Genomic DNA, 10,221 nt, shown 5'->3' with positions numbered 1-10,221 from the left:
TTACTAAGCAACAGTGAGACATTATCTTATAGTTCAACTATATTACAAGGCAGTTGTATTAGTAGAACACTGGCACTGTCTGAAATACTGATGTTGACAGAAATAAAGTGAAAGCAACGGTTAAACAAAGCAACGTTCTCTCACTTAAAGAGTATAAAGAGTTTAATGAGGAGAGAGGGTGGTGTCTATTAGGCGTAGGTCATGACACAGGGCTGGCCACAGATGCAATGAAGCATGACACTGTCTGATGCGATAAGATTAGTACACCTAGTGTAAAATCATGTAATTATAAGTAGTATATAAAATGACCAATTGTTTACATAATGAGTAACTTGATGAATGTCATTGATAATAGTCTACATCAAGGACCAACAATAATTAATTATTATGCTTGACAGTCACAGGGGGAGCCACTGAAATGCGGGAATGCCTAGTTTGCAGCGAAGCGCAATCTGCTCCATAGGCGCGCATTTTGGCGAACAGTTTGCTGCGGGACGTCAGATGTTTCATGATCGAACATATTTGCTTATAGTATGCCTACCAATAACGTACAAATAATGCTTATAAAATTACATGACATGTTGTAAATCGACATATAACGTTACCTGCACAACAAAATCAATGAGCTATTAGTCAAGCGGATTTGCTGAGTGAGAGCATCATAGAGATTATAAACTCTTACCCCTTCAGCAAGTGAACGCAGTAAAATCTGACACCTGCTCAGGCTTGGAGGAGATGTAGCCTACTGCGCAGATACGGAATTCCATATGGAAATTGACATTCTCCGCTACTTTATAGTAGCCTTCTTCTGCTGTCAAAGACAAGAAGCAAAAAAAGTTTTTCTGTGTACTGTGCGCTTCAGCCCTCACAATGAACTCTCTTCTCTCACTATCTCATCCTCTCTTTGTCTCGCTCTCTCTCTCTCGACAACTAATAGCAGTACTTGGGACACTCACCACTCCCCTCCCATTCGACCGGGGCGACCCCTTTCTGACCAATCACTGGCTTTGAGAGAGACGCGTCTGCAACTGTTTAGATCACGCTGTGTACTAGGTGTGATCTGACTTGACGTCATCGGCGCGTGTGCTTACCTCAAAGCCAGGGTTGCCATGTCCGTGATAAAACTGTATTGGTCGCGGACAAGTTTTTGGCTACCTCTAAAATGCACGGCTGCCGCCATGGCATTTCTCTTTCTTTTGTATAATATTATTTTATATATATTTCACTGTGACCTGCTGCTGACTATCAGGCAGTGAGCAGGCTGTTACTGAGTGTGTTCATCTTTTATTGTTTATTTCACTTTTGTTTATTATCTATTTCACTTGCTTTGTCAATGTAAACATATGTTTCCCATGCAAATAAATCCCTTTGAATTGAACTAAGTGAGTGAGTGACAGAGTGGTGGGGAGGGAATGGGGGCCCGAAGGGGGGGGGGGGGGGGGGGTTGTGTGTGTGTGTGTGTGTTTGTTGAGAGTACTGTTGAGAAAGCGCTGCAGCTGATTTATGGAGACAGAGCAGCACACTCCTTGACAACTTTTTACCAATTGTAGGCTATTTAGCTTGTCATTATAGAGACACCTACGGTGCATTCGGAAAGTATTCAGACCCGTTGACTTTTTCCACATTTTGTTACACTACAGCGTTATTCTAAAATAGATTCAATTGTTTCCCCCCCTCATCAGTCTACACACAATAGCCCACAATGACAAAGCAAAAACAGGTTTAGAAATTTTTGCAAATTTATTTAAAAAAAACGGAAATATCACATTTACAGAAGTATTCAGTACTTTATTGAAGCAGCGATTACAGCCTGGAGTCTTCATGGGTATGACATTACAAGCTTCACACACACAACTGTATTTGGGGAGTTTCTCCCATTCTTCTTTGCAGATCCTCTCAAGCTCTGTCAGGTTGTTTGATCGGGTTCTGGCTGGACCACTCAAGGACATTCAGAGACTTGTCCCAAAGCCACTCCTGTGTTGTCTTGGCTGTGTGTTTAGGGCGTTGTCATGTTGGAAGGTGAACCTTCACCCCAGTCTGAGGTCCTGTGCGCTCTGGAGCAGGTTTTAGTGCCAGGTTTCCTCCAGATGTGACGCTTGGCATTCAGGCCAAAAAGTTAAATCTTGGTTTCATTAGACCAGAGAATCTTGTTTTTCATGGTTTGCGAGTCCTTTAGGTGCCTTTTGGCAAACTCCAAGCGGGCTGTCAAGTGCCTTAAGAACAGCCCTTAGCCTTGGTATATTGGCCATTTAACCTACCAAGCCTCCTCGGGCCTTATTGCTGAATCATCGCAGTCAAACAAGTCAGACATCCATTGTTGTGGTGAGTTTAATAAGGGCAATTTACGTACATTTTACGTTGGGACATATTATTAAGCTCGCAATAATAATCATTTTAATGGAAAACTTTTCTTCTGTCGTTACAAATTACGTCGATATTCTTTCTTAATTCGCTAGGTTATGTTATGGGAAAGGGTTTGTTGGAGAAATGTGGCAAATCATTTCTTGCTGCAACAGAAATGTTGACCTAGTTTTCAGACCCCGTGGGAGGGTTTTTGAAGGGTCATTGTCATTTCATCTGGACCTGGCAACCCTGCTCAAAGCAGAGGAGAAGAAACCATCAGGAGTGTAATTAATCCATGTGCCGTTCCTCCTCCACAGACTATCTATAATCATCATAACGGTGTGTAATAAAGTGTGTAAGACAGGGTAAATGCGTCCGCAAGCTTCAGTTCGGCTGGCGTCTAGCCGAAGTCAGTTAGGCAAACCGAACTAGTATGCTCCCATGCACTCAAAATAAAAAAAATGTAGTATCCTTTCTGGATCTCTTCAAATAGCAACGGCCAAAGAAGAAAGTGACGACACACCCAAACAAGGAAACCGAGGTAAAGTTGGTTTTATATTCACACATTCAGATATTCAACAGACATTCATCAAACATTCAACTGATATTAATCAAACATTCAACAGGAATTTGCCAAAAGCCATTTAAAATGGTAAAAATCAATAACTAATTCATTGATTGTCACAAAACTGGATTTTTTATTAAAAACAAAGGTTGTAAAAGTATGCTAGACATTTAAATAATAAACCATATCTATTTTTATGTTTCTGATTTGATGGAAATACGCAAAATCTTTAAATTCAATTTAAAGTGGTATAAATCAATAACAAATAATTCACAGTTTGTTGCAGAATCATCAAAATAGGTATGAGTTATTCTATAAATGTCTACTATACTTTTACAACCTTTGCTTTGAGTAAACATTCAAGGTCTGACTTGATAGAAATACATAACATCTATGAAATGCCATTTCTGTCACGTGTGCTCCCTCTCCGGCCTCTAGATCACCAGGCTGCTCGTTATGGCGCACACCTGTCACCATCATTACGCGCACCTGTGCGTCGTCAGACTCACCAGGACTCCATCACTTCCTTGATGACCTGCCCTATATATGTCACTCCCTTTGGATCCTTCCCCAGGCGTCATTGTTTCTGTTTCACCTCGTGCGTTGTTCGAGGTTCTTGGTTTGCGTTCTGTTTATTTTATTAAAACACTCACTCCCTGAACTTGCTTCCCGACTCTCAGCGCACATCGTTATAATTTAAAGCTATATAAACCAATAACGTTTTCGCAGAAAAATCTAACTAGATGTGATTTATTCTATAAATGTCTAGCATACTTTAATAACATATAATATAATTTTCATGAAATCACAAGTCCAATACAGCAAATGAAAGATAAACATCTTGTGAATCCAGCCATCATTTCCGATTTTTAAAATGTTTTACAGCGAAAACACAATATGTATTTCTATTAGCTAACCACAATAGCCAAAGACTCAACCGCATATTTTCACAATGTTTCTATAGGTAGCTATCACAAAACCGACCAAATAGAGATATAATTAGTCACTAATAGAGGTCGACCGATTAATCGGAATGGCCGATTAATCGGAATGGCCGATTAATCGGGGACGATTTCAAGTTTTCATGACAATCGGAAATCGGTATTTTTGGGCGCCGATTTGCCGTTTTGTTTTACACCTTTATTTAACTAGGCAAATCAGTTAAGAACACATTCTTATTTTCAATGACGGCTTAGGAACTGAGGCAGAACGACAGATTTTTAACCTTGTCAGCTTGGGGGATCCAATCTTGCAACCGTGCAGTTAACTAGTCCAATGCTCTAACACTGATTACATTGCACTCCACGAAGAGCCTGCCTGAATGCAGTAAGCTAAGGTAAATTGCTTGCTAGCATTAAACTTATCTTATAAAAAACAATCAATCAATGACTGTCATTGCTCCAATATGTACTTAACCATAAACATCAATGCCTTTCTTAAAATCAATACACAAGTATATATTTTTAAACCTGCATATTTAGCTAAAAGATATCCAGGTTACCAGGCAATATTAACCAGGTGAAATTGTATCATTTCTCTTGCGTTCATTGCACGCAGAGTCAGGGTATATGCAACAGTTTGGGCCGACTGGCTCTTTGCGAACTAATTTGACAGAATTTTACATAATTATGACAACATTGAAGGTTGTGCAATGTAACAGGAATATTTAGACTCATGGATGCCACCCGTTAGATAAAATACGGAACGGAATAAACGTTTTGTTTTCGAGGTGATAGTTTCCGGATTAGTCAAAGGTATATGGTTTAGAGAGAAATAGTCGACACGTTATAATTCCTGTAATAACTTGACAGGGGTTCCTTCGTTATTTTACCGTTCATGTCTTCCATAGAGAATGTCTTGATCTACTTCAAATAAGGTTTGTGTTTCGTGCAGGCTTAAACCGCCTTGACGTTTTGATACCTGTGTAAATCTCACTAGGATAAGGTAACGTTTGTCAACATACACTGCTCAAAAAAATAAAGAGAACACTTAAACAACACAATGTAACTCCATGTCAATCACACTTCTATGAAATCAAACTGTCCACTTAGGAAGCAACACTGATTGACAATAAATTTCACATGCTGTTGTGCAAATGGAATAGACAAAAGGTGGAAATTATAGGCAATTAGCAAGACACCCCCAAAAAAGGAGTGATTCTGCAGGTGGTGACCACAGACCACTTCTCAGTTCCTATGCTTCCTGGCTGATGTTTTGGTCACTTTTGAATGCTGGCGGTGCTCTCACTCTAGTGGTAGCATGAGACGGAGTCTACAACCCACACAAGTGGCTCAGGTAGTGCAGTTCATCCAGGATGGCACATCAATGCGAGCTGTGGCAAAAAGGTTTGCTGTGTCTGTCAGCGTAGTGTCCAGAGCATGGAGGCGCTACCAGGAGACAGGCCAGTACATCAGGAGACGTGGAGGAGGCCGTAGGAGGGCAACAACCCAGCAGCAGGACCGCTACCTCCGCCTTTGTGCAAGGAGGTGCACTGCCAGAGCCCTGCAAAATGACCTCCAGCAGGCCACAAATGTGCATAAAGATAGAGGTATAGACCGACCAACTGACTGACAGATAGACAGACTCACTCACTTGTTTTGGTGTCTGGAGCCCTGGAGATGTGCGTAGTACTGTTCTATTGAGTTCAGAGTGACATCACACACACTGTAACTGCTCCTCAAACCTGGAGGTACACAGGAACACACAATGGAACTGAATCAAATGATTGGAACTTGATCACAATGGAACCAAATCAAATGATTGGAAATGGATCACAATGGAACTGAATCAAATGATTGGAACTTGATCACAATGGAACTGAATCAAATGATTGGAAATGGATCACAATGGAACTGAATCAAATGATTGGTACACCTGTCTCCTGTGGACACGTCCTGGACTCCTGTGATATGATCTCTGTCTAATCATACAGGGCCGGCCAGAACTAATCAGTTGGACGGGCATTTGATTTCCATTGGGGGCAACTTGGTTCCACAGGACCTCCTATGTGTGAACTCTTGAGTGTAATTTAACTGTAAAAATGTATTCCCTTTTTAATGTGGCATGAACACAATCTGATTGTCAAACAAATCACTTCAAAAAGTAGGTTACCTTCACACTTTCCTCCAATATAATCCCACCATCCGAACAGTGCACTGTGCACCCGCCACCTTTCCTCCAATATAATCCCACCATCCGAACAGTGCACTGTGCACCCGCCACCTTTCCTCCAATATAATCCCACCATCCGAACAGTGCACTGTGCACCCGCCACCTTTCCTCCAATATAATCCCACCATCCGAACAGTGCACTGTGCACCCGCCACCTTTCCTTCAATATAATCCCACCATCCGAACAGTGCACTGTGCACCCGCCACCTTTCCTCCAATATAATCCCACCATCCGAACAGTGCACTGTGCACCCGCCACCTTTCCTCCAATATAATCCCACCATCCGAACAGTGCACTGTGCACCCGCCACCTTTCCTCCAATATAATCCCACCATCCGAACAGTGCACTGTGCACCCGCCACCTTTCCTTCAATTGCAGTGGTGCAGTGCTATGTTTTTAGGTGAGGGAGCGCAAAATATACTTTTTTAAACGACATCCTAATTTCTCAATTAAAGTTTGTACAGACAGATGTCATTGTAGAACAGGCCTATGCATAACATTTATCTTCAAATTGCAACGTCTGCCGATGCCAACACATATTGTCTCAAGGACATGTGCTATTTTTATGTTACCCTCAAACACCAAGTTAGGCATACCTCATTTCAAAATAGGCCATCATCACTGTCACGTGTTAATTCACTCAGGAAAAAGCGCCTGGTATTATATAAGAACGGCTAATAGTTAGTTAACACCATCTGCTTTAATTCACTCAGGAAACAGCGCCTAATATCATATTAAGAACGTCTAATAGTAGGTCAACGCCGTCGGGAGCACAGGGACATGCCTGAGGGTCGTTTTGGCCTACCATGAATAGTCAACTTGACCAGCCATAATACAGCAAGCAGGAATGAGTTGACGGAGAATCCACTCATCAGGGAGACTCTCACTCTCTCACTGCAATGTCCCCGCGATGCACATAGCAACGGTCTACCTGCTTCTCGACCAAAAACATTTCAGACAAGTCGCAGGCGCTGTGGATGGTCAGAAAAGGAAAGGTGGAGCAGAGAGGGGGAGAATTAAAAAGAGAAAGGCTCTTGCCACAGACGCAGATAAATGCTGCAAAATAAGCAACATGTTCGCTAGTAAGGGACCAGGTCAGTCAAAAGCACTCACTAAAAAACACGACACCCAGCACGGCTAGCTAAGTAGCCTAGCTAATAATAGTGACACAACGGCCGGTTATATCATAGCAATGAGTGCAACATAGCGATCATAATATGACATTGAAGGCAATATGTTTCAACTAGTAAAAAATGGTAAACCTGGACTATGGACTTGCCAGCATTGGGTCATGACTCATGCCACATAAGCTAGGGTAAGTGCACATACACTACAACGAAACAGGCTACAGTAAAGTAACCATGAACGTAACACACAGGCAATGACAAAGATCATTAGCGCCATTAGTACCAGCATTACAAGTTACTACAATAAGACCACTCTTAATTATTTCCAGAGCTGTATTAATGTAGCCTACTGATACACTAATGATAGTGAGTATGACAATAAGAGTATTTTCTTTGCAAAGGTGGAGAAGGAAGCAGCACTAGAGCTTCAGGTGCTCCTGCAGAACTGGAGATGGTGGTCAGTTCAGAGTCAGACCCAGAGCAGGAACCTTCAGGTACAACTTAAGATCACAAACCTAAACATGTAGGCTATGATTTTAGATGTTCTTTATTTATGAGATTATCAGTAGGACTGTAATCGGAGGGCATACAATTGATAACTGCACAAGTAATACAAGTTTAAGTTTAGGTTATTTACAATGTCAATCTCATTCTGCAGAGCAACCAGATGTGCAGAGAGAGAGAGGTTCAGAGCCCAGTACAGGGAAAATCCATTTGATTATTTTGCCCGTCCTCAGTCCAAGGATTTTGACTTATTTTTTCAGTACCACCCAAAACAAACCCCTCAAAGAGTCATTCCCGATGTTTTCCACTCCAAAGATGGCACAAACAGAAAATGGCTGACATACAATGAAGTAACTCACTCCTTGTTCTGCTCAGTTTGTCTTGCATTTGCAAAACCTTCAGCCAGTGATAGTGCATTTGTCAAAGGAAGCATGCAGGTCTGGAAACATGCCCATCAGAGAGTACAGGAACATGAGAGAAGCAAGACCCATAGAGATAGTGCAGAAGCCTTTTTCCCTCAGAGCCAGCAAAGCAGACATCCGTACCCTTCTGAGTGATAAGCAAATGTCAGTTCAACGAGACCTGGTCACAAAGAGGAGGCAGGTCATGAAACGTGTGATTGATGTAGTTAAAGTTATTGGTAAATGTGGGCTCAGCTACAGAGGACACAGACATGAATCTGCATATAACTTGGAAAACATGGCTGTCAATCATGGCAAGTTGCTTGAGCTTATATTGTTGCTAAGCAAATATGATGTCAACTCAGTGTTCAGATAGCCTACTTGCTGATCAGTCCCAAATGTTTGTAATGTGGATAACTTTCTTCCCGGATGAACATAGTGGCCAAATGTATAATTAGTTTGGTACCCGTTACATCAACAAATAGGGTTAGCCTACAAAATTTGCGGTCTGGTGGTTTGCGTGGACAGGGTGGCCTGAGATGGAGTCAAATTCCGGCCAGAATTATTGTTTCAGTCCGCCCCTGGTTAACACCATCTGCTTTAATTCACTCAGGAAACAGAGCTTAATATCATATAAGAACAGCTAACAGTTAACACCATCTGCTTTAATGATAATTCTTCACATTTTACAGGTGTCACGGCCGTTAAAAGAAGAGGACCAAGGTGCAGCGTGGTGAGTGTACATTTTCCTTTTATTAATAAAAATGACGCCGAACAAAACAATAAACACTACAAAAACAAACCGTGAAGCTAAAGGCTCTGTGCCCTTAACAAAGTCAACTTCCCACCAAGACAGGTGGAAAAAAGGGCTACCTAAGTATGGTTCTCAATCAGAGACAACGATAGACAGCTGCCTCTGATTGAGAACCACACCCGGCCAAACACAAAGAAATAGAAAACATAGAACATAGAATACCCACTCCAACTCACGCCCTGACCAAACCAAAATAGAGACATAAAAAGGATCTCTAAGGTCAGGGCGTGACAACAGGTGAAATGTCCAAACTGCACATCAATCATTTGATGTCAATCAGTTTCATTAGATCTTCTTGAATGACTGTTTCCTGAGTGAATTAAAGCAGATGGCATTAACCTACTATTAGCCGTTCTTATATGATATCAGACGCTGTTTCGCTCCGATGCTTTATCTGAGATTTATTTGTCTCTGTCGGCGTGCATCTAGGTCAAATAAATCAAATAAATCATCTATATTTAAATATTTTATTTGGACGGTCAAGGAGGTACGGTAGGGTGGGCCATGCCCCCTAAAGCCACCATAACACCGGTCCTGTAATCATACTTTATATAATCTTAGACCCTGAGCCTAGCTACACCTGCCATAACCTTTGACCCTAGTTTGACCTCTAATCTCCCAAACCTCTGACCTCTAACAGCTGACCTCTAACATGTGTTCTGCTTCATATCCAAATTATCAGTCAGTTGTTCCAGAAGTCGTGCCCTGGCTGCATTCCTGACCCCTGACCTCTAATCCCTGACCTCTAACCCCTGACCTCTAACCTGTGTTCTGGTTGCTGTCCAGGTTATCAGCTAGTTGTTCCAGTAGTTGTCTCCTGGCTGCGTTCCGCCGGTGCTTCTTCCCCTCGTAGTGCTGCTGGGCCATCGCTGGGTTGTTGAACCATGCCCCACACAGGAAGCACGACCTACACGCTGTGTTGCCATTGGTCACTAGCCAGGTAATGGGAGGGGCTGGGGGAGGCGGCATTGGCAGAGGGGGCGTGTCGGATGGACAGGGGGAGGAGTCTGTGACACAGGAAACAGGAAATAAGGAGTGCGTATTCATGAAACGTGTTTATTAAGGAAAGTGTGTGTGTGTGTATTGGAAAACGTGCTTGTGTGTGTGTGTTACCTGTGGGAGGGGTAGTAGAAATAGTAGGTGAGGAGCCCAACACTAGTTTGACGCTCTTAGCATAGGTCTTTCCCTGGTAGTGGGACTGGGCCACTATGGCTGAGGTAAAGAACATGTTACACAGACTACAACACTTGTTACCATCCACAGCTGTCTCCTCACTATCCTGGAGGAGAAAGAG

At 42.3% G+C, this 10,221-nt stretch overlaps 1 protein-coding gene across 1 annotated transcript; it reads right to left on the bottom strand.

Moving 5' to 3' along the window:
- Positions 1-2,879: 2,879 nt before the first annotated feature.
- LOC129850693 (zinc finger matrin-type protein 4-like) lies at positions 2,880-10,203 on the bottom strand (the record flags this gene model as incomplete). Its single annotated transcript, XM_055916961.1, has 3 exons — positions 2,880-5,591; positions 9,692-9,934; positions 10,041-10,203. Coding segments are annotated over 3 exons (501 nt in total), but the record flags the coding sequence as incomplete, so codon positions are not given.
- Positions 10,204-10,221: the final 18 nt, after the last annotated feature.

Source organism: Salvelinus fontinalis, unplaced genomic scaffold (genome assembly GCF_029448725.1).
Source record: "Salvelinus fontinalis isolate EN_2023a unplaced genomic scaffold, ASM2944872v1 scaffold_2192, whole genome shotgun sequence".
NCBI classification, from domain to species: domain Eukaryota; kingdom Metazoa; phylum Chordata; class Actinopteri; order Salmoniformes; family Salmonidae; genus Salvelinus; species Salvelinus fontinalis.
Note: the sequence above shows the minus strand (reverse complement) of the source record. Positions and strands in the feature narration are given on the sequence as shown.